Consider the following 25,263-nt stretch of genomic DNA (forward strand, 5'->3'; position numbering starts at 1 on the left):
AAATGTTGTCCAGTATTGTAGGGCTTGAAATAATTGCACTGGGTGGCCAGAGGTAAAGAGCATTCATGTGGCCTCAGCTTCAGATTGCACTATGAAGAAGTCATTACTTCTAGTAATTTATTCAGAAAAACCTATCTGGCTTCATTCCAGTGATACAGTCCGCTTGTGTATTAACTGGAAACCTAATAGCTATGACAAATCTGTAAACCCTGCGGTGGTTTTTATTTTAGGTTAGAATTATCCTAATGAAGTTTCTACCTGGTGTCTTCATGGATGCTATGAGAGATAATCCTGAAGCTGCTGTTCACATTTTTGAAGGAACACATGAAAATCCAGAGTTAATATGGAATGACAACTCCAGAGAGAAAGTGTCTACGACCGTTCGTGAAATGATGCTGGAGTAAGTCACAATAAAAATCATTTCTCTACTTGTCTAGCTAGATTCTTGATAGAACTTAGTCAGGGTTGGATTCAGTTTAGAATCCCCTAGGAGTGCAGACTAAGGTCTAATGTCATGCAAATATATATTCAAATATCTTGAATTGATTAAAAAATGCTAAGAACAACAGTGGCTAGGTTCTCATTTGTTGCTAAGCCATAATTGCTTAACCATGGTTTATCAAATAAACTGCAGTTGACTGAGTTCACATATCACACTAAACCTTAAACCATGGTTTATAAACCACAGAGGCTGAGTTGACAAACATGCTGAGCTGAGAACAAGCAAATTTAGGGCTTAATATAGTGTATTACCCAATCAGTGAATCGTGTTGCTTGGATCTGAATCTCATTTTAAAGATAAGGGAAGTATCACCAATTAGAAGAATTAATTAATAATTTTCTTTCCTCTTTTTAAAGGCACTTTAAACTACAAAGGGACAACCCTGACAATAACTGGAAGGTAAAAAAAATGTTAGCAGAAATATAATCAAAACCTGTACATTTTGTTTTATGTTGTTGTGTCCTGCCCATCTTCTTTCTATAGATATTTCTTACAACAATGCACAATTTTATTTCATCACCAGATCTGATTGTCATATTGGAACTACTATATGTAGAACAGACTTCCCTAAGCTGGCACCCTCAGAATGTATTGATATACAGCTCTTACAATCTCCAGCTAGTGTGGTTGTCTGCAAGGCAATACTTGGGGAAGTGGCAATAGTATGTTTTAAATTGATGTTCCCCCGTACAGCATTTGAGCAGATATCATGAATTGAATACCTAAATAGTTAAATAAGGTGGAGCTCATCTCTTCCCTAATCACAAACTATTCAGGCCAGGCCCCAACAGGACATCATGGACTTCCTATTCAGTGATCAGAACTGCAAAGTAATCTAGTAGGGATGCTTCGTTTCTGAATAGGCCTTTATGCTAGATATTTTGTATTCTAACTTTGTTCCTTTTCCCATAACTGTTTTTAATAAACAAAAAATAGCTGAAACTTTTATATCAGAGGAACAGAATAACCTTTTTTTTTCCCCTCCTCTTTTGGGTTGATACAGTTGCCTGAGGACTTTGCTGTGGTATATGGTGAAGCAGAGGGTGAACTTTCTGTAGGGGGTGTCTTCCTAAGAATCTTTATTGCCCAGCCGGCCTGGGTCCTGCGGAAACCTCGAGAATTTCTCATTGCCCTGTTAGAAAAATTCACTGAACTACTGGAGAAGAATAACCCACATGTAAGTGCAGTTTCTAAGTTTTACTTCAGCTTTGTGTAGCTGTTAATTTAAATTTTTGAAAATGGTGATAGGATCATTCAAGTCATGTAAAGGCCTTCAAGATGAAATAAATTCTGATTCTTTTCCAGCTTATGCACACTAATTTAAAATTGAGTACTTCTTTCTATAGCTAAATTCACTGAAGTAGACTTACATAAGAGTTATTGGGACTTTTGAGTAAATGTGTTGGTGTCTTTGTGCTCTTTGTTCTGTAGTGGAATATTTTATGTTGACTAACAGTTGAAGACAATTGAAGACATTAATATAGACTGAAATCAGTGAAGACTATCAAAATGATTCCATAGTTGGGGAGTCTTGCAAATATGAAAAATAAATAAGCAGCAGTACATCATGGAATGTATGCATGACTGATTCATTGTTCAGAACTTGTGTCCATACAGTAAAAAGCTATTTATGCAGCTTGGATTTGCCCAGTGCAAGTTCCAAGCCATGAAAACTAGCTGGAGGTGTAGGTTATCGATAAGAGAAGCCTGTGTTGTGAATACAGCTTTAAGATATGTGTCATTCAGTCTTGTTTTTTTTAATTTGGCTACACATGGTTAAAATGTTATCTTTTAGGTCTGCCGTTGTAATTTACTTTCTTTGTGTTTTGAAACAGGGGGAAACACTGGAAACAATAACAACAGCAACAGTGTGCCTCTTCAGTGCTCAGCCTCAGCTAGCAGACCAGGTTCCCCCACTGGGTCATCTTCCCAAGATTCTCCAGGCTATGAATCACAAGAACAATGCCATTCCTAAAAGTGCTATGCGAGTCATTCACATACTGTCTGATAATGAGGTATGCAGCCTTAAGTCACAATAAAAGGTGTGTTTGTCAAAGTTAGGGAGAGGATCACTAAGTTCTTGGAGAGGATCACTATTTGGCTATAGTTATCTTTTTTGAGTTGTTGGGTGTCTCTCATTTATAAACTGGGTAATCCATCTTTGATCTGAGATAAATATTAGGCAGAGTGAGCCTGGTTGGATACAAAATAGTGTAAAAACACATAGAGACCCTACACATTATATGAAGCTATCAGTATGGTCATTTTTTGAGGGCAGGTCTGTAAATGCTACTACTCATGCCCTATTGCCTGCATCTAGTCATTGAATATGGTGCCACCAGTCAATTACTTATTCGTTAGTACAGTGCAAGCAAGCTGAAATGGAACATGGAACAAAGCTCCTCAGAGAGATCCTAATACTTCACGTGGATTGTCTACTAAAGTCCCTTTGATCCCTCACTCAGGAATTTGAATAAATCTTTAACTTGGGCAGCTAGCAACATTTAGCTTTTAAAGGGTATGGACAGTTTGGATAAAACTTGTAACTGATAACAATAAGTTTGTTATGCTAGTTCTTTCTTAGTATATTATGTCCAAACCACCATGAGTTCAGTTGTAAGATATTAATATTTGGCAAACTTTTGTTGTTACAGCTTTGTGTTCGTTCGATGGCAGTGTTAGAAACGATTGGCCCTATGATGAATGGAATGAAGAAACGATCAGATACTGTTGGCATAGCCTGTGAAGCACTTAATCGAATGTTTCAAAAGGAACAAAATGATCTAGTAATCCAAGTAAGCAAATTTTGTAAATAAAATGGCACTTTGATTTATAATTATAGTCATGTATTTTTCCTATTGGATTCTCTGACACTGTATTGTCAACAGTGTTATTTTATGGAGGTTAGGGTGGTGGGATGTTTGTGTGTGATAAAGCTTATGTTTAACTGAGGATCCATAGCATGCAACAGAGAAGAATGATTGGAGATGTTAGTTGTCTACAAAGATATAAAATATTCTCATGTGTAAGAAATGGCAGGCCTGTTCTCTGTTTGTGTTGAATTCAGGAGAGGAACAGGGGGATAAAATTAAAAGTCAGAGATTCAGGCTGAATATTAAGAGACATTTCTTGACAGAGCTGTTAAGCTGTCTGCCTAGAACAATGTTGTATCCCTCAAACAGGTTGGATGCCCACCTGTCAGGAATGGATTCTTACACTGAGTTGGGGATTATACTACATGACCCATAAAATTTCTTCCACCTCGTATATTCTGTGATTCTACATTTGAACTCAATTTGTATTCATTTGCTATTGAAATATTTGAAACTTGAGCTGAATATGGTAGGCAGGCTCACAGAAGTCTTAACTCAAAAAATCTTAGTCTGAATTTAAGAATACTCTTAACATTGTCTTGCAGGCCTTGAAAGCAGATTTAGTACCCTATCTCCTAAAATTGCTTGAAGGTGTTGGCCTTGAGAATCTGGAAAGCCCTTCAGCTACAAAAGCTCAAATTGTTAAAGCACTGAAATCAATGACTCGCAGTTTACAGTATGGAGAACAGGTAAAAATCCCAAACATGTCTTTAATTAATTTTAGAGCACATGAAATAATGGGACTTAACTGTAACTTTTATTTTGAAAAGACAAGTTCTTCTGAGTGGTGCATTATAAAAACCGTGGTTATGGTAAAACCAAAAACAACACTTGAGCTGATTTCCATAAGGATAAGTGTGCCCTGCCCAACTACCTGTAAATAAAGGCAATGAGTACAATGGGCTTTCCTCTGAGTTTCCTTACTTTTGTAGGTGAATGAAATCCTGTCTCGTTCTTCTATATGGAGTGCCTTCAAAGATCAGAAACACGACTTGTTCATATCTGAAAGTCAAACAGCAGGATACCTCACAGGTTAGTGTGCATCTTCAGTGAGGGCTTGTTGACCCTCCTTCCTTGTTTTGTCCATTGTGTTGATTTTCTGTCCTTGAATGACAGCTTAAGTGACTTCCACTTCTACAGTAGTTGGTTTTCATGTACCGAGTTGTTAATGAAATTGTTACACGGCATAATACAGGCTAAGACAATGTTCTCATTCCTCATTTCTTCAGATGGTTCACATCTGAAGAGATGGTTGTGAAAGCAACAACAAACACTTGGAGGGTCCAAGGAACAAATGAAAGGGTGACTTCCTTTTGAATCTAGCTTTAATTTTCAAAGGATTATAGGATTATGCTTCAGACAAATAACACATCAGCCAACAAAGCATTCTCAAAATGTGATGGAGTTATGCTTCACTTTTGCTTCAAAGTGCTTTGCCGTCTGTACTTCCCTTGCTTCTGGTTTCTTTCTCCCTCAGGTATCTCCTCTCCTTCCCTTCTATCTGGTAGCAGTCCCCTTCATCTCAGAAGTGGGCTTTAGATCTCCTTTGGCAGGCAGCTTGCTAAACTTCTCTCTTGCACTCACTAAAGCAGGTAGATACCATTTTGCTCAGTGCATGTAGCATCTGCGCTGTCCCACAGATTATATGCTTACTAGATGCATGATGTACTGTTGTAGCAAACGTGTGGCTGTTGTAAAATAGTGCAAAATGCTGTAGTAGCTGCTGGGCTTTCGGTATTACTGACTTCAGGGTTCCAAATTATCGCTGTTTGAATAAGAATGATTACATATGTATCAATATATTTGTAAAAACCTTTTTTCAATTGTGTTAAAACATGATCTAAATAGTGCTTGAAGAGTGACATATGAAAAGAATGGAAATCTGAGCTCTGATGGCAGACTGTTTATAATTAATCTAGCTAGAGGGATTTTAAAACAAAAACAGTTGTCGTGCTGATAAGGCAAGTAATCTTGGCCTGGACTGACCTGACCTGACAACATACTCAATATTTTTGTGGGTTTTTTTATCCCTTCTGGAACAGGTCCTGGAGTTGCTGGCTATCTTACTGCAGGGAGGTCTTCATCTGTTCTACCCAGTGTTCCACCTCCTGTAGATCACGAAGCTGGAGATACTGGCTAAAGGATATGAATGGCTTGTGTAAGGGACTCAAAGGCAAAGATTTATTGGCTTAAACCGTTGGAATAAATTTTGCCTGCCTTTCTCAGTTTCATGACAGTGTTATTCCTTTTTCTATGAATATATTTTTTTTTAGAAAATTTACAATTCTACTGCATTGTAACATAAGAAGAAAGTACTTTGTGGATCAGCCTAAAAGGGTACACAAGATTTTTTTTTTCTTGCTGTACATAAGCACATTTATTTCTTTATATTTTTGTTTACAAGACTGTGAATCAAAACAATTTTCCTAGTATTTTGTATTGTATGAACTAGCATGACTGAAGTTGAACTGCAGTCTGAAAGAATTGGCTAAATCATTTGATCCTCCCAAATTGCACTAGAAGATTCTTCGTTCAATCCTTCACGTTGGACTTGATCATCCTCTGAGAACTTGACTGGCTTGGTGTTTGTCGACGTCCCCAATCACTAGCATAAATGAGATCCTCGTGTGTATAACTGGCTTTACCAAATCAAAATATTAAAATGCAGCACAAAAAAAAAACTATTTAAAAATTACATGGTATATAAAAGTATTGTGTAATTGTGATATGTTCTATACATTATTCAGTATATAAAGCTTTCTATATTGAATGTACATTATACAAATCATTCATATGTACATAAAATTTTAAAAAATAAAGGGAACTGAAAGCCTTGTTGAGACGCTAGTTCTTCTACTGGGTGATTTCTTGGTAAAATTAAAAAGAAGGTCAAGAGACTTTTATAAATACTGGTCTAAAATGGTGTTTTTTTTTCAGTTAATACTGGTTTTGTTGGCATGAGACAGAAGCATTCTGTATTTTCAGGGACCTAGCTAGATATTACAAGAACTGTGTTTTAGCAGTCAGCAACAGATATGCAGAGACAAAAACAGACATTTCTACAAAACATAATTTAGGAATTGTAGGGGAGAAATTAGGTCAGTATTTTCCTCCACTGTGCAGTTACATTTTGACAGATGGTCAGCACTGCTTCAGCTCTTTGTTTGATCGCCAATTAATCCTTTTGTGAAACCGACAAAATGAGGCCATCGGCTGCAGTGTGTAATTAGAGCGATAAACAACAGTGGTACAACAGGTTTTGTTGTGACTTAAGTCCATTTTTGCAAGGCTGCCATGACAATGAATTTGCCACTTTTTTTCCTTTTTCAGTCTCCATAAAAAGGATTGGAAATGCTAATTACTTCTTTCACATTATCTTAAGTAATACAGTAACTGCTACTATAAAACTAGCTGAACTTCCCACTCCCTAAGGACAGGGCTCAGGATACCCACATAAAATTCTTCTAATGCCATAGGAGAAAATCAGACAAGTCAGGGAAATAACTTTAATTGAGTGATTTCAGAAATAACTTTATAATATTTTGTTCTTTAACTGGCAGGTTAGGGAGGGTCAAGTCAGCTAGAAGAAAATGGAGCATAAAATAAAAAACTCCAGCAGAAGTTTTTTTTAAAGAACATGCCATAAATGCAAAATGCTATTACTGTACTTTGCCATTTAATTTAATCAGTGATAAATTACTTTGCCATTTAATTTACAGTCATAAATTAATCACTGTAGCAGCTGTTCAGTTGTACCTGAGTTAAATAGTTGTTAGCACCAACACCTGAAGTCAAAACATCCAAGCTTTCTCAGAATTACAGAATCTTTGCTGAGGAATGTTCTTGTTGACTGAACTATTCATCTGATAAATTTAAAATCAATCAACTCAGTAATTAAAATCTTTTTATTGCTCAAAGCACATTACAAAACAAGTTGAATATGTTTATTTGTCTGTTGCCCATTCCCAAAGGTTCTGTTTAGATTTACCAGAGCTTCCCAAAAAAAAAGAAAAAGAAAAAAAACTTCACCCAAGATAAAATGAATGGAAATCTTAATATCGTATGCTTTCATTTTCATCATTCCCCCAACAGCAAACAGCAGGGATGATGAAGTCTATTGGGATGGTTTGGCAACACATGTGCTTTAGGCTAGTCTTGTGATTAAATGACTCAGCTTTTCTGCAGAAACAAAAACAGTACTAAAATTCAGTCACGGTTTTCGTTAGCTTTTTGATATAGTCCTCTTTAACCTTCATGTTTAATTTTAAGGAAAAAGCTGGGTGAAGGAAGGTTCTGATTTCTGATGCTGTCACAAAACAGAAAATAGCTGTTACAGGTTTGCATTCAGTTGCCTGGCTTGGTCAAGCAGTTCTAATTTTGCAATGGCTGAGAGATGAACTTCGTCAGGCCCATCTGCCACTCGTAAAGTCCGAACATAGGCAAACCTGTGCAAATATTAAGATTGTGCCATTTCAATAATGCAGAACAGAGGCTGGGTAGCTGCTGCTTTAACACTGTTTGCAACCATGGTATTGGAACATACTACTACTGCTTTACATAATATAGGCAAGAATATCCAGAATTTAGTTAAGTCCCACAGTTTTCAACAGTGTGGTTAATGAGGCTTTGACAAAAGAGTGTGCATTTGGCAGGATCACACTACATTGTTGGCCAAAACAAATTACTATGTGTGGTGACTGGAGTTTCAGCAGAGACAATATTTTGAACTAGAAATTTAAGGACTATTAACACGCATGACTACATGCAGTTACTGTACCTTAGAATTAGCATCCTTAAATTGTGAATTGAAATTTAATTTAGCTTAAGGTGCAATAAAGGTAAGTTGGCAATATGCAGAAACTATCCCCAGATCAAAATGTTTTCAATAATTATGGTCCAGGCCAATGCTGGAGCTGCAGGGCTCATGGGTCTTGGTGGGTTTCAGGCATTGACCCAAACCACAAAATGATTAGGCTGTTGGATTTAACGTCTTCCTGGCTCTGTCTGCACAACCGCTAACTAGCTAAACACTCAGCCCATGAGTTGGGCAAATCTTGGAAAAGGCCAGCTTTGAAAAAACCCAACCACTTCAAAGGTTGCTGAAAAGCTATCAGTTCTTGCAATCTAAACATGCTTTAGGGGGGGAAAAAATCACAATAGTCTGATAGAGTTAGAGGAGGTGATTGCTTGCCCCACTGCTCTCCAGTGCAGCCGCAGGGAGATGAAAAGAGAAGGAAAAAGGTAAGACAGTGATGAGAAGGTACAGTAGGTTTTGTAGGGCTACTCTAGGGGAGACCTGATTAGGGGAAGTTAATTTAACCCAGGGTTATTTACTCTTTCTAACCCTGGTTTAACTGGACAGTGATGACGATGGGTTGATGAAGCATAAAGGTCTTGGAGTAATGTGGGGCATTAAAATCACACATCAGACTTTTTAGTTTCCCACAATATTCTGGGACAGCATTGAGGGTATCATTCATATTTAAGCAAGACATTGCTCCCATCACCCAAAGGAAGAATTAATATTACAAAGGGTGCAGAAGGCTAGTCTGGCAGTTCTGGAACAGTTCCAATAATGCTGAAAGTCAGAGAATAAATGTTTACAATTTTCCCATCAAATATGGTCTACCAACAGCTTGGCAACACTCCTGTTTTGCAAACAGCAAAAATAGAAGGTTTAGGAATTTAGTAGCCATTATATATGGCTGTCGGGAGGGTTCTGACTTGACTATGAGTTGGTACTAATATTTTCCACTTACATTTGAGCCAACGGGAGGTCTTCTGAGAATCCAGCAGCACCACAAATTTGAATAGCACAGTCAATCACTTTAAGGACCGCTCGGGGTGCCACCACTTTGATCATAGCGATCTGTGAAAATGAGTTGGAATTTTTTAGACTTGTGCAGGAATAAAAAGAAGTCTTTCATGACAAGCAGGATTTTGAATCTGAGGAGGTGAAAAGCATCCTAGATTTCGATTTGTAACTGTTCCTAATCCTGAAGGATTCTGGGTGGGAAATGACAAATGGAATATTCTGTTAATATAGGTATCATTCCTATCTTGGGACTTCTGCTAATATTTCTACTAACCTGACTCAACATTGCTTTCTTAAATCAACACATAAATAAATAGGCACATGGTAGAGGACAGCCACAGCAATCACTCTATAGGATAATCTATCAAACTTGGTCCAGACAAGACAGATTCATACTTCATTTAGCCACAAAGTACTATGAAGCTTTGGACACTATTTGTATCTCAGCCTCACCTTCCCTTCAGTTTTTTTTTTCAGGGGGGGGAGGGGATCACATGGATTCCATAATAAAATTTAATGGGGATATAGACAATAAAATCTAACCAAGTTAACCAATAAAAGGTATACAGTATAATTATTTTCAGAACTGAAAGCCTATTGCTTTGAGAGGTCCATAATGATCTACCATGTATTCAAGTATCAACTGTTTAGAATAGTAGACCTGTTGACATCAGCTCACATCATTGACAAACTTAAGCCCATTGATTTAAATTAATCAACCATAAGTACAACAAATTACATCTAGTCTATTAAACTTCTCAAATATATGCAAATGCTTATGAAAGCCAGGGTTTTGTTTTGTTTTGTTTTGTTTTGTTTTGTCAGCAAAAACAGTTCCATTAGTTTCATACAATTTCTGACAGTCTGCCCCCGCTCCCCCGACACAATTTCAGCCCTGTTACCTCTTTCCTGGCTGCTTTGTTGCTCATGGCATCTATTTTGCTGGCTGCTTTCAGTGTAAGCAGCCTTGCCTGTTCAATAGCAATGCGGCATTCAGCAATCCAGTGAGCTACAACTTCCTGTAGGAAAATAAGGCAAAAAGCAAATTGGAAAAGAATACATACAGTCTAAAAAACAAAACAAAACTATACACAGTGCTCAAGTAACCAAAACAAACTCGCTCCAGCTTTTATACAGCTCTCCTTGAAAGTCAGTTCTTTCCAAAATGACAGATCTAAGCAAATAGCAGAATCCACCAATTTGTAAAACGCTGTGACAGATCAGGTCTGTGAACATTCAATTAGCACATAGAAAATTAACACCTTTGACTTTGAAGACTGGTAGCAGAAACTGTAGGTTACTATTTTAAAAAGTTTCATTCTCACTTTTTAACAATAAACTCTACTTAACACAAGCTTGTCAATACTTTCATGGTAACAACGTACGTTAGAATAGAGAAAGCTGATTATACAGGACAGACCCCTGGACTCTGATCCCAGTTGGCCTCCTCTGATGGCTGTGACTCTCTAGTTTTCAGACTAAGATCTTTTCTATCATCTACTCCTCTGATCCTTTTAGCTCAAAGGAGCTAAATACTCCTTTATTTATGGAATACATGAGGCTCTGCCAATTTCACTGAACTGTATCTCTCAGCATCCCACATCACTAGCCATTTTGCCTGCGCTTGCTGGGAGGACCACAACCTCCACATCCATTGCAGAGATGCCAAGATTGGATACGGAGCTCTCTCCTTGGAAACTCTGACATGACTGCTCTGAGACAACATTCAAAGGAACTGCCTTCTACAGCTTTCCTTTTAAAAAAGGCTGGCCTGCTTATTTTCTTAGAGAAAATTATTTTTCTGGAAATAATATGTAAGCAGTCTTACTGCTCCTGGTAATTAACACACTACTGATACAATGCTGGTAATGGAAATCTCAACAATTGTAATTAGTTCTATGATTAATGTCATGAGCAAAGCTAAGCCATCATGTTAGAACTGGTCTGGTGCTGCAGAGTCTTTCTCAATTTGGTGCAAGGGGGCATCCAAACATAGGTAAACGCACTATATTAGTACAGAACTTTTCGTCACACAATTTTGCCATCCTGATCAGGAGACATTAATCCATGCTTGATACCACTACCTACCAAACAGAATGGCAGCTTTATTGTAAGTGATTAACATACTGATCTCACTGTTTCCTATAACTGCAACAACAGCTCATCGAAGATATTATATAAAAAATTTCCTTCTCACCCCTATGGGTGTTGTGTGTCTTCCTCAACCTCAGGTTCTCTACCAGAGGCCTGGGAGTTTGAGGGTTCTGCACAGTATCTTAGCTGTTCCTAGCACTGGACTCTTCTGGACAGAGAGCAATGATGTTGCTCCTGGGATCTGTGGGAGCCACTCTCCCAGCTTAGGAGTCACAGCCCCAAGTGCCCCTACCACCACTTTGGCCTTCACTTTCCACATCCTCTCTATTCCTCCTTCAGGCCCTGGTACTTTTCCAGCTTCTCATACCCCTTCTTCCTGATGTTGCTGTCACTTGGCACTGCTACCTCTATCACCACCGCTGTCTTCTGATCCTTGTCTACTACCACGATGACTGGTTGATTGGCCAGTACATGCTTGTCTCTCTGGATATATATATTCAATGTTCTGAATGATGGAGATACACACACACACACACACATACAGAAACATTTAATTTCCATTTCTTAAAAGATCACTAAGACAAACTATCATTCCTGCTACCCTCTACCTCTCATTATCAGCTCATGTGCATCTTCAAGTTGCAAAAAGAGTTTCTGTACACAAGACTACATAACTAGGCTGTGAACTCACATGATGATAGAGCTTCTTCCCAAATGTGACTCTCTGGGCTGACCGCTCACACAGGATCCGGAGAGCAGTTTCAGCTGCTCCTATTGATCTCATACAGTGGTGAATACGGCCCGGCCCAAGTCGTCCTTGAGCTATTTCAAACCCTCTTCCGTCTCCTGTATCACAAAGAGAGAAAGGCAAGTTCTTCTTTCCCTTTTGGGAGAAATAAATAATTATTTGCTACCTTGGAATACAAACTGTTCTGACTGGCGGCAGCTTTCTAGGGTCTCAGATAGAAAGTATTTCCCACCACTTGCTCTCTAGTCCTTTTAGTGGTGGGCTGGCAATCTCTTTTTGAGCAAAGGTTGTAATCTGTAATCACCATAAAATAAATGGCAGGAAGATGCCCCTTCTCTCACATACAGGTACTGCAGGGAGGGGACTGCTAACTCTTACCAGAAGTCTGAACTGATCTCTTGCAGAAGAGGTTTAAAGGGACTGAGGACCACAGAAGATTAGGCAAGGAGTGGGCAGTGCTCAACCTGATCTTTGCAGCCCCCCAAGACCTCAAAAGCACATCACAAAATTGCCAAACTTTTATGGCATTTTTTTATGGAGTAAGCCCCATAATACACCTATTTTGAGTATACCTACCTGACCTACCTACCCTCGTGGCCTAAATATTTGACCCTAACTCTTCTGGTTACATTACCATATTACAGTAGTATATTACCATAACCCCTTTATTATTCTGGGCCCTTTTTTTTTTCTTTTAAGCCAGATCCCTGGCCAAAAAAATGTTGCCTGTCTTTCATTAAAAGTGATAGTGCCTTAAGGTGAAAGTTGTTCACTCCTGTTTCAGATGAAGACTATAGGAGTTGAACTTGAGACCTTCTATATGCAAACAAATCCCTTCCCACTGAAGTGGATGAGTAAATGGTTTTTTATTCCAGAGTAACTGAAAAAAGGAACACTGGACAATTCCATTCCATTTAATGCTCTTTAACATTCAACTTCCATAAAGTCACACCAATCAACAAATATCTCTGGACAATTTGATCATACTACATATGTGCTAATTTTCAAAAAGAGACTAGAAACAAGTCTTCTGCTCAAAGAATTTGATTATTTAAAAATGCATCAGATGTTAAGCTTTAATTTTAATTATCACATGTTATCATCTACAATTGTCAAAGGGTTTTATTGGAAGGAACCCTGAACAAAATGAAGTTTGTTTATTTGCTAGAGCTTATAGGCCCCTCTGACCCAAGGAGATACAGAGCCAGCTTACAAAACTCTCTCCAATAAGAGGATTAAAAACAGTACATCAAAATATCAAAGAAATAACAAGGCAAAACAACAAATTGCACCAAAGGAATAAATGAACATCAAGATATACTTGATACAGCTTCACAACTATTCCCCACCCCAAGCTCTTTGGAATAGCCAGGCCCTAAGAGGGAAGGAGCTTGTCTATTCTGAGGCAGGATAGTATTCCAAAGGAGGCCCACCACTGAGAAAGCTCATCTCTGGGTTCCCAAGGAAGGCATCATCTCAAAAAATTGACCAAAGAGAAACCACTCTTCTTGATTCTTTTGGATAGGCAGAATCCGGTGGGAGTAGCCAGTCCAAAAGACACTTGGGCCCAAGCCATTTAGGACTTTGTAAGTGACAATCAGCACCTTGAATTGCACTTGGAATTTAGAGACTTCTGTCCACTTGTCAAAGAATTAAACATTTATCAGACCATCCTATGCAATGAACTATCTCTGACTGAATTCTGTGGAACTCCTGAACTTATCTAGAAGGCCAACTGAATTCAATGAGCTTACTCTTGAGTAGGCACATATAAGATATGCTAGATACAGCAGACTCTCAGTTAACAGGCACCCACAGGGATTGGTGGATGCCAGATAAATGTAGTTTCTGGCTGCTTGAGAGCCCCTATTAAACCCTAATACCCACTAGACGGCAGCAGAGAGATACAGATTTTTTTGCTGGTTGCTTGAGAGTGCTGGTTTGTTTTTGTTTTTTTTCTGGCTGCTTGAGGGTGCCGGTTCGATTTTTCTGCCAGTTGCTTGTGAGTGCCAGTTGCTTAAGTTCCAGTTAACTGAAAGTCTACTGTACCTATTTCTTATACACTAGTATAGTCCCAACGGAAGACTCCCAGGCTGTTTTGTCAAAGAAACAATGTATGACACAGTATCAATCATCACTATATGCCAAAAGCTGAGTCTTTAGAATCTAGCTGTCATTGCAGCATTCTCTGACATGGAAAGCAACTGAGGCTATGTTGATTCATCAGAAATGAGATTATTATAAGAAAAGGGGTGAAGAATGGCAACAGTATCAAATGAATGAATCTATATCTCATTGCCTTGACATACAAGTTACCCCAAGCAGGAAAAAATAATACTAAGAGAAAAATGCTTTAAATAAATAACTACATACATACATACATAAGAATGAATGATTCTGACAATCCAGCAAGTGTCAGAAGAGGAGAAAAATCAAGACTCACCCAGTATCAAATGGGAGACAGGGACTCGAACATCATTAAAATGTATTTCAAAATGTCCACCATGAAAATAATCTATAAAAGCATGAAGGCAGTTAAGTATCAATGGGGAAAGACTGTCAGCAGTGGGATTTAGAAAAAGGAAAAAAGGTCTAAGACAACAGTAACTCAATCTCTCTTTGGAGTGGCTGCACAGTACAGCAAACAGCCCATCAAATGCAAGCAACATTGTAGGAGTGGTAGTACTTCTGCCCAGCTCAGTCTCTTTGGAGGTTTGTGATCCTTCTTCTATACAGTAAGGTCTACCTACCTACCTAGCTGGGTGTCTACAGGGTATGCAGTGCATATAAAAAGGCAATTTGTTTACACCATCATGGCTGCTGTTACACATACACAAGCTCCCAGGTTCGGCTTATGGTCAGTCACTCACAGACTCACAGCCTGTTGAGGCATGCAGATCTTCTCAGCCCCCTTTGCTTTTTACCTGGGTTTTCCAGATAGGGGAGGCTTGAGCAGACAAGACACACACCCTGGTCAACAGCCAGGAAATAATTAGGGGCACACACAAATAACTTTCAACTGAACACTGAGGTACAACAGGTTCTTTGAAATACGTACACGGAGACCCAGTGAATTTAAAGTAACAGCAAAATTTTACTGGTTGCAAGATACACTGCTCCTTCTCACACACACACACACGCTCATCCACACTTACCCACGTCCTTCTCAACTATGCTGCCAGGCACTAGAGGGATGGAAGCCGCCAAGTCTGGGTCCAAAGATGACTCAAGGAGTGGGTGGGCTTTGGGACCCCTTTTATCCCCCAAAGTCCTTGCTTTGTTGATTTTGGTAGCTGTAGATGGGATTGTGTGTGTGGGGGGGTTCTCCACGTGCTCAGGCCCAACTTCCTTTTCATCCCCCGCAGCCCTCTCTCCCCTCCTACAACTCAGACATCAGACAAACAATCAGACCCAACTTTAAGCCCTCAAATTATAAGTGACTGACAAGACAACTCCACTTACCAAAATACCCGAAGACTGAAAGAGGCCTTATAAGTTTCACTCCAGGTGTGTCCATTGGCACAATGATCATACTATGCTGTTTATATCTAATTGAAACAGAAGTGATGAGTGATGTTGAATATGACATAGTAAGACACTCTGGATCAACAGTGATTTCTTAACATTTATTATCACTTTTCCTTCATCCATAGATAGTTGTTCTTGGAGGAGAAACCTAGAAGTTACTGGCAGTCTCTTAGTGGCAGGGTATGAGTGCTGTAGAAAATTGCTCTACAGAGTGTTATACCAGAATGAGTGTTCTTTCTTGTTCCATACACTTTGCATCCAAAATACAAATTGACCATTTCATCTTACCTGGATGCAGAAGTATTTTTATCTTTGCCCATTACAATAGCAAATTTGCAGTTGGGATTTCCAGCTCCTGAAAAGTGAACAGAAAAAGGATTTCTCAGTGGAAAGCTTTATCATTGGGTTAAGAATCTACAATATTTATAACTTGAAATACAGTGAAAATACAGTGACATTCATCAATAGATCTTGCTTTCTAGTAAATATGTAAGTTTGATTAAAAAGCAGCAGGTAAAGAGAACATTCTTTGTGTGAAAGCCTGGAGAACCAATACCAAACAGGACAAATAACACTAGCCAGATGTACAAGCAGCTTTATGCTGGTATAAGATAGTGTTTTGCATTAAGGCAGAAATCCAGAAGATTTAGCTGACCAGCACTGATCCACAAACAGGCCAATGTTACTAGCTTTTCTAATTTTTTGGCACTGTGCCATTCGTATGCATGGAGCAAAATATATCCTAAAAACACAAATTTGAGTAATAATTTACTGTGTTCATTCAGACATGGGTTAGCTTTTTTGTGCATAAACTTGCAATTAATCAAGTTGGGTGTGGGAGTATATGAATCAAGCACCTGTGTTCAAAACTAAGTGCTCATCCTATAGCAAGGCTGAGTAGCTGTGGCCCTATATCTGCATCTGGCTTCAGGCTTAACTCTATACAGACTCATATCTAACTTCAGAAAGTGATAGGTTCAAACCAGTAGTAAGAGCTATTCATCCGTTCCTTGTAGACTGCTGCCTAGACAAGAAGAAAGAAAGAGAAGGAAAGCTAGAAAGAGAAGGGGAAAGGGGTCAGAAAAAATGGGATGACCTTCATTTGACTCCATTCATCAATGCTTCAGTCCCATCAGCCATTGGAACAAGACCCACAGCACATTATTCCTGTGAAATGCAGCCCACAGGTAAAAGTTGCCCATCCCATCCCTACAGTCCAAAATTAGATCAGCCGTTTGCCAACCTCTTCTTTTTCCAAAGAAGTATCTGCCTGCCTATTTTAAACCAACTCTGAACTTCCTCTTGGCTCAGATGCAGCAGCTGATTTCCAGGACAGCACAACTATTACTGAAAATGAAGAGTGCAAAGACATTTGTGCACTGGAATTAAGAGGCGTGGTGTTGGAAGGAAAACAAAATCCTAAATCAGAGAACAAAAAACAACATTCCAGAGGCAGGAATCAAAACTTCAGCTCCTGCTGCTACAAGAAACAGGTTAGTTATTAAACTGATATGTAATTTCTAACTGACTAAGATTACAAATACTTGGAAGAAAGAGAAACATTACTGCCGGTCATTTTGGCAACAATTAGCAAACTGCCCACCTTAACAATGAGAAGATATATGTGGACAGACAGAAAGATTTCTTATGTCCAATCAGACAATTTTCTGGATCAGGAAGCATCCCGGGGTTGCAAAAATGTTATTGGTGGGATCAGAATAAAATCCAAATATGATTTCATTCCTTTGAATTAGCACTAAATCCAGATAGGATTTCTATTTTCCAGTCACATATTTCATAGTGTCATATTAAAACTAAAATTAGGCAACCTCTTCCAGAGTATCTGGAAGCCAGATGACATAGAGCGCTGTGGAAGCTTGAAAACAAGCTTTAATAGTGACTATAAATTCTGCAGAAAATTCCCATTCTAGATCTGACACAAACCTTTGGGTCTGGGCCTTTGTTTTTTGAAAGTATTTGGACATTTTTTAAATGAATGAAAGAAAACTATTAGTTGTTTGTGTAAAAAGAAAATGGAATTCCTAATTCAGCCTCAGCAAAATTAAAAGAAATGGAACTAGTGTATAGTCAATTTGTTGACCTGATTTTAAGGACCAAATCTTGAAAATGAGCTTTAACCCAAGTTGAATGCACAGGGCACAAGAGGTGAATGAGACTTATTCCTAGATATAGGACTGTATTTCCTGAGTGTGAATCAATATACTACATGTTCCTCCTAGATCAGTGTTTCTCAGCCTTGAGAACTTTTAAGATGTGTGGACTTCAACTCCTAGAATTCTAGGAGTTGAAATCCACACATCTTAAAGCTCCCAAGGTTGAGAAACACTGTCCTAGATGGTGGGATGCAGGCAACAGCGCCTTAGTAATGAAATGAAAGAAAGAAAAATATGTTTCTTAAACTAAGAAAAGGGGGAAGGATATAATTGATACGAATGAAAGTGGTCATCGTCTGGAGTAAATTCATAATTAAACCTTTATGTTCACTTCCATTGAAAACACTAAAATTTAAGTCAGAAGATATAAATTGGTGTCTTGTGTTGGTGAGCATGAAAGTTGGAATTCCTCTATTGATGATAACTGCACATTATGCTCCAGTGAAAGGTAGTTAACTGAAAGAAAATTGAAGATCCATGTGATGGTCCAGTGAATAAATATGATCCAGGGGAAAAATATATCCTATAAGGTGACATAATTGGTTGTGGGAATGAGATGAGAAAGTACAGAAAAAGCAACTGGGCCATTTGAGTCTGGAAGGGAAGAAACAGACTTACACTCAACCCAAACAAGGTAGCTTTTCATTTAGATTCCACAACCATACAATTTAACTCTCAGAGGGACTGTGCTCCCCCCAGAGAGAGCAGGCTCACAATCTGTGGGTACTCCTGGAGTCACAGCTCCAGCTAGAGGAGATGGTGGAAGCCGTGGCCAGCAGGACCTTTGCTGAGCTTGGGCTGGTGTGACAGTTGTAACCTCACATGGAACTAGATACACTTGAAGACAGTCACTCAAGCTCTTGTAATCTCTTGTTCAGATTAGTGTAATTCTCTCTATATGGAGCCACCCTTGAAGGCCACCCAGAAAATTTAGTTGGTTGAAAATGCAGTGGCCCGCCTGCTTATTGCTCAGTCCTAATAGTATCTGCCATATTACTGTATTGCTGCAAAAGCTGCATTGGCCACCAGTATGTTGCTGATGGCAATGCAACATACTGATTGCTACCCTTAAAGCCTTGAACGGCTTGGAAAACATACTGCCTTTCCCTGATCAGATCTGCCCACTCATTTTGGGCAGTCAGAGAATGCTTGCTCAGGGTTCCCACTTACCAGGAAGAGCAACAGGAAGGGACCTGCAGGTAGGAGTTCTCTGTAGGGGCTTCCCTCCCATAGAATAGCTTCTCATCTGAGGTGGGGATGGCCCTCACTCTTATGGCCTTCTGGAAAGCCATAAAGACTGGCTTCTCCCAAAAGGCCTTTCAGATTTGATTCCGGAATCATCAATATAAACTTTAGTTTTTATTAAAGTTATACAAATTTATATTTTATATTATTATATTATTATTTTTGTTGTTGCTGTTGTTGTATTTTATTATATATGTAATTAAACCACCCAGAGTCCAGTTGGACCAAGGCATTGTATAAATTTTATAAATAAATAAATCACACGTTTCATTCTCACAGATGTAATGCTAGGACCCTACCATCGCCTCAGATCCAGGGGCATCTGCAGAGGGGATCAAACAATCAGAATAGCAGCTGTGACATCATCTCAGCCCCCATCCTGACCGTTTTTACACACACACACACACACGGCTATACACACACTAATACACAAGGATGCCCCTGCCCAGATCTATGAATGAACAGGACTCTGCTGAATATGGAAAGGCCAGTGTTGTGACCAATGGCATGTGCATAAGAGTTTGCACAAGGTACATAAGAATTTAACTTGGGTTAAAGCTCATTTTCAAGATTTGGTCCTTAAAATCAGTGTCAACAAATGGACTATAGACTAGTTCCATTTCTTTTAATTTTGCTGAGGCTGAGTTAGGAATTCCATTTTCTTTTTACACAAACAATTAATAGGGAAGGCCTTTTTTTGGTGGGGACCCACTTCCTCTCTCTCTAGAGCCCTGCATTACATTGCTACTTCCAGTACTACCCATGTGTTTCTGACAATATGATGTTTAACTCATCATGAATTTAAGTTCCATTGTCTAAATGTTTGTAATACAGAGACCGTAATTTAAATATTTATTCTGTACTGGAAACTACAGCAGTATTTTTTTTTCAAACATAAATAACAACAGCATCTTTTATCCTTTGGCAGATTCCTCCATGAAGTATCATATAAACATTTCAGATGACTACTATGACTACTATGACTATGATAAGCTGAATGTTACTTTGGACTATGCTGTACATGACATGATTTGTGTCAAAGAAGAAGTGAGATCTTTCAGCCAGTCATTCCTACCAGCATTTTACTCTATTGTTTTCCTTGCTGGAGTTGCTGGAAATTTCCTAGTGGTAGCAATCTATGCCTATTTTAAAAAATGGAAGACAAAGACTGATATATACATTCTTAACTTGGCTATTGCTGACTTATTATTGTTATTTACTCTTCCATTTTGGGCTGGAAATGCTGTTCATGGATGGGTGTTTGGCATACCCTTATGCAAAATCACCGCAGCTATATATGCTATGAACTTTAGCACTAACATGCAATTTCTGGCCTGCATCAGCATTGATAGATACCATGCTATCATCCAACCACAAGGTCATCCAATCACAAGGTCAACAAGGAAGCTATGTTCCTTTGTCTGGATAGTTGCCTTCTTTCTTTGCGTTCCTGAATTGACTTTTCGAATGGTCATAACTTTCCATGGCAGATATGTATGTCTTGCCATGTTTCCTACAAGCTGGGGAAAAATGGCTAAGATCATCATCGACATCCTGGAAATAGCACTGAGTTTTGTTTTGCCTCTCCTTATCATACTTATCTGCTACTCAGCTATAGCCAGAATTCTCCTCAAAAGCTCCAGAGCTAAAAAATCCCAGCCTCTGAAAGTCCTTGCAGCAGTTGTCATTGTCTTTATCCTCACCCAGCTGCCTTACAATATCTTGAAGCTTTGGAAAACCATTCATGTGATCTTCCATCTGATCCAGGACTGTGGTACAATAAAAATCACTGATGTTGCATTGCAAGTAAGTGAGACTCTCGCACTGTTTCACAGCTGCCTGAATCCTATCCTGTTTTTTTTTATGGGAACCTCTTTCAAAATGCATATCATCAACATAGCAAAACATTATGGGTGCTGGAAAAGACAAGACAGCATGATAACTGAAGAGATCCCAATGGACTGTGAAGATTCTGCAGAACAAACAAATAGCTTTACAATTTAGAAAAGGAAGAGAACATTTTTTTTCATGTTAGCTGCTCAGCATCTATCTGAAATTTCAGAAAGGTCATGTCATTTATTACTAAAACTACTAGGTTTAAGCAAAATCATTGCTACTTGATCATACGTACATATATACATACGCCTCCATTATGCTTTTCCCTTTCAGGGTAAGCCATGTTATGCAAAGGAGTAAGAAATAGTAAGGCAAAGAAATTACAGAAATGAGATCCGAAAAAGAAAGAAGTTAAATTTAGTTTACACTAACCCCATTCACTTTATCTCTCCATATTTTTCTAGTCTTGCAATTATCACATGCTATTTCCTTGAGATTGTCTCTTTTAGAACTTATGGGATCTAGCCTTGATAATTAACTTTTTTGGCATTTCACCAATAACAGCTTGGTGTTACTTGCCTTTGCTATTTTGGGAAAGCGCTACCCTTTAAAGTAATGAAATAGATGCAAAAGTGCACCACTCCACTACAGATATATAGTTGTATACTGCATATCTATATGATATCTATATCTAGACATAAATATATAAACTATAGATATCCTGTCATAATTTTTGAAAATATATCAAAGAAACATAGAATTGAGATTCTGGAGATATTTTTAAAAGAATAACAATCCTACACTAAAGAAACCTCAGAATATATTAACTGTATCACATGGCACTATCTGGAAGTCAAGTCATACTAATAACAATCCTTGTCCTAACAGTCAGGAATCACACTGAGACGAGGAGTAGGTCTCTAGTGTTTATTATGTTTATTACATAAGACAGAATCCTAACAAACTGAAGAAGCGTGGGAAAAACCCAGACAGATAAACCCCAAAAGTTAAGGCGGGTCTGATCTGTGTCTCTTTGAATGGCTGCTTAATTCCTCAGTACTACGCATGCATTTTCCCCCCTGGATAGAGGCCCCCTCCTGCTCGCCATCAGTACTCATGACAATCCTATTCCTAATGAAGAACAAATAGGTCCATCATTAAGTGGACCAGACCTTTTTAATTTAGTTCCCACATAAAGATACCCGAAGTATTGCTATTACAAGTAACAATACAATACTATGTATTCAGGAGTTTCATTCAATTTAATGTGGATTGTTCTCACAAGACTACAGCAGTGATGACTTGTTAAAATCAGAGAATGATGTTCTAATATCCACCTGGTAAATTATGATGGGAATACACAGTATTTCTTAAATTTCCCATACTAATAACACAGTATAGTGAGCCCCGTGTGTGCAGAGTGGTAGGTGGCAGTATTGCAACTGAAACTCTCACCACAACCAGAGTTCTATCCCAGCGGAAGCTGGATTGTCTCTCGGGTAGCCGACTCAGGTCGACTCAGCCTTCCATCCTTCCGAGGTCGGCAAAATGAGCACGCAGCTTGCTGGGGAAGGCGACAACTGAGGAAGGCAATGGCAAAACACCCCACTATAGTCTGCCAAGAAAACATCACGAAAGCGGCATCCCTCCAAAGGGTCAGACGTGACTCGGTGCTTGCACAGGGGACCTTTCACATCATAATAATACAGTATACAAATAATCTCCAAATACTACTAAATGCTTTGCTATTGTTGTTATTATATTTATTATTATTTACAAAAGCAGCTTTCAATACGTCTGTAATTTCATACTCGTAAGAAAAAGGTGTTATTGCACATACAGGTATGGGACACCTGAGGCACAAATGCTTTGCTGCCATTTATAGAACTCCAAGGGTGAACTGGATGGAGGAACTGGACCCACATAGAATGATGGGGGATCATGTTGATTCATCAGAGCTGTTCTTACGTTCTTACGGGGGTTAAGGTTAGGTTAGGCTCATTCCTAAACCCCACTGCATGCTCAGCCCATATCCTGGGACCAAGAGTAACTTAGTCAATAGATGAAATGAACAATTAACCTTTAGTATGTAATTGTTTTTTTTCTTTATTTTATTTTTTATTTATTTACTATCCTGCGTTTATTATTTTTATAAATAACTCAAGGCGGCAGACACACCTAGTACTCCTTCCTCCTCCTATTTCCCCACAACAACCCTGTGAGGTGGGCTGGGCTGAGAGGGAGTGACTGGCCCAAGGTCACCCAGCCAAGTTTCTTTTTAATTCAAATATCCACATGGTTCTAGTATTGGCTGTTGATTGAAAAAAAAAGCTGCTGAATGAAAAGTGGCAGTTCTTGAAGGGTTGTTCGTTTCTTTTGCTTCCATCAGTGTACCTGTATAGTATGTAACTGTTCAAATACAAGTCAGACAAAAGAAGAGAAACCTGTATTTCCAGTCCACTTGAAGAAAAGGATGTGTTAATACAGAAACTGATTAATCTGGTATAGGAAATATTTTTACTCACCACTGCTCCACCACTTCTTGCCATTGATTATATAGCTGCCTCCATCTCTCTGAATGCTACACTCTATATTGGTGGCATCACTTGATGCAACATCAGGTTCTAGATCAAACATCAGAATTTTCCACAACTGAAGCCGTAGCAAAAACAAAAGATCTTACAGATTTTATTGTTCTACACATACAAGAAGGATTGACAGACGTGACATCAGAGATGAACTATGAGAGAAGGGAGGGGTTTTTTTTTGTTTCTCCTCTCATTACACTCTCTGAGTGAGTGAATTGTGAGATTTGTCTACCACCTGAAACCTTATTGGACTCCAGGTAGTTACAGAGCTTATTTATAAAATCAATACCAATCAGCATAATAATGACTTAAAATAACAATTCCGATCCAACTGACAATTAAATTAACCATTAAGATTAATGAGCTAAAATTCATTAGCTGGAATATGGTACTGCTGATTGCAATTAATCCCCAAAGCCCTTCCAGAAAAGCCAACCTTTCAGCTGCTTCTGGAAGGCCATGAGGGTGGGGACCTTGCCTTCAAGGCCAAGCTATTCCTCAGGAGGGGAGCTATGACAGAGAATGCCTGCCATCACGCTTCCTCCTGCCATACCAGCTGGTAGGTGGGGACTCTTACCATGTTTCCCATGTCATCTGAGTAGGATGGGCGGGAACTGTTGGGAAAAGGTGGTCCCTAAGATACCCAGGTCCCAAGCTATATAGTACTTTGTAAGTAGTGACCAGACTTTGAATTGCACCTGGAAAGCTCTCTGGATGTAAAAGATGGGGGGGGGGTAAAATGCAAAAATTGTAGCTCTCCTATCCCCTAAAAGACTGACATGTGGTAGAGATGAGCTGACAGTATACTTTAGAGTTGGAAGCTAATTCTGTTTTATTGTTGAAACTTGTTATCTATCAAAATACAGTGCTGGATTCAGAGTAAATTAATCATGCTGTAGCCTTGCTGACATTGATAGAGCAAATTAGCAATGGTTAAATTCCTTTGCATTAATTTTAGTGCAACTGAAGAATTTCTAGCATGCTGGATTCAACCCAAAATTTTTAAAATGAGATTTTCTCTCTGCTACTTATGCACATTTTCATGTCTAAAATATGAAACAATAACCTGTCATGCAGAAGCAAGAACTAATTTTTCCTTCCAGAAGAGGCTCCAGCCATTGTTTCTTCTGTTCTTCTGTCCCATACAAGTGCAGAACTTCCATATTTCCTGTGTCTGGAAGACAGAAAAAGGTTGGAACAGCAGTTCCTATTCCATCCAGCATACAACATAAGGGTGATAAAAATTCTGACAAAGCAGTAAGATGGTTCCCCACCTGGGGCATGACAGTTAAATACTTCAGGAGCAAAGAAGCACTTCCCAGTCTCTTCTGCTATTAATGCATAGTCCAATTGACCAATACCACTAACAGCTGGCAGGAAAAGGTTCCAGAGGCCTTCTGCTTTGGCCCTTTCCTGGTGAAAAGAGAAAGACAGATGCACCAAATTACTCATCAGTCTAACATTTTAACTGAAACAGGAACGTAGAAGTTAAATTACACCACAAACACTACCATACAAAAAGTTCTGCTGCAAGATTCCTGGTGCACTACCCAACCTTCCCCATAGGATTGACATTCTTTTGGAAGCTGCTAAATGATGGTTCAACAACAGCCAGAGTAACAACTGAAAAGTGTGGGTGGGAATGCGAGGGGTTGTCAATGTAGTAAGGGTACATCTACCAACTGTTTTAAGGCTGGTTTTGATCACTGGTTTAGTGCTCTTCCAGAAGCTTGTGCGCACGCGTGCTCTCTCTCTCTCTGTTCCATTTGATTGCAAAACCCTCCCCATTCCCACCACTGGACAGCTGCTATATACAGTAGGCTCTAGAAAGGGCCTGGTTTGAAAGAACTGTTGCTCAAA

General features: G+C 38.9%; 3 protein-coding genes across 3 annotated transcripts in view; 2 read left to right on the forward strand and 1 right to left on the reverse strand.

Annotated features, from left to right (window-relative positions):
* DNAJC13 (DnaJ heat shock protein family (Hsp40) member C13) overlaps positions 1-6,216 on the forward strand; it is a 68,525-nt gene extending 62,309 nt beyond the window's left edge. The window contains exons 50-57 of the mRNA XM_063303989.1: positions 231-400; positions 859-901; positions 1,506-1,679; positions 2,338-2,517; positions 3,157-3,297; positions 3,921-4,064; positions 4,308-4,407; positions 5,418-6,216. Of these exons, the coding sequence (XP_063160059.1) occupies positions 231-400; positions 859-901; positions 1,506-1,679; positions 2,338-2,517; positions 3,157-3,297; positions 3,921-4,064; positions 4,308-4,407; positions 5,418-5,515 (1,050 nt within the window). The 3' untranslated portion in view covers positions 5,516-6,216. The remainder of the gene's footprint in view (positions 1-230; positions 401-858; positions 902-1,505; positions 1,680-2,337; positions 2,518-3,156; positions 3,298-3,920; positions 4,065-4,307; positions 4,408-5,417) is intronic.
* Positions 6,217-6,890: 674 nt separating this feature from the next.
* ACAD11 (acyl-CoA dehydrogenase family member 11) overlaps positions 6,891-25,263 on the reverse strand; it is a 35,471-nt gene continuing 17,098 nt past the window's right edge. The window contains exons 11-20 of the mRNA XM_063303992.1: positions 24,678-24,816; positions 24,470-24,577; positions 23,341-23,439; positions 15,849-15,915; positions 15,495-15,580; positions 14,476-14,547; positions 11,976-12,130; positions 10,093-10,209; positions 9,135-9,244; positions 6,891-7,820 (exon numbers count right to left, since the gene is read on the reverse strand). Of these exons, the coding sequence (XP_063160062.1) occupies positions 7,706-7,820; positions 9,135-9,244; positions 10,093-10,209; positions 11,976-12,130; positions 14,476-14,547; positions 15,495-15,580; positions 15,849-15,915; positions 23,341-23,439; positions 24,470-24,577; positions 24,678-24,816 (1,068 nt within the window). The 3' untranslated portion in view covers positions 6,891-7,705. The remainder of the gene's footprint in view (positions 7,821-9,134; positions 9,245-10,092; positions 10,210-11,975; positions 12,131-14,475; positions 14,548-15,494; positions 15,581-15,848; positions 15,916-23,340; positions 23,440-24,469; positions 24,578-24,677; positions 24,817-25,263) is intronic.
* On the forward strand, positions 16,876-21,446 carry ACKR4 (atypical chemokine receptor 4). Its single transcript, XM_063303993.1, has 2 exons — positions 16,876-17,053; positions 19,908-21,446. Exon 2 carries the CDS (start codon positions 19,916-19,918, stop codon positions 20,981-20,983), a length of 1,068 nt encoding a protein of 355 aa, XP_063160063.1. The 5' UTR covers positions 16,876-17,053; positions 19,908-19,915; the 3' UTR covers positions 20,984-21,446.

This window comes from Candoia aspera, chromosome 4, assembly GCF_035149785.1.
Source record: "Candoia aspera isolate rCanAsp1 chromosome 4, rCanAsp1.hap2, whole genome shotgun sequence".
NCBI lineage: Eukaryota > Metazoa > Chordata > Lepidosauria > Squamata > Boidae > Candoia > Candoia aspera.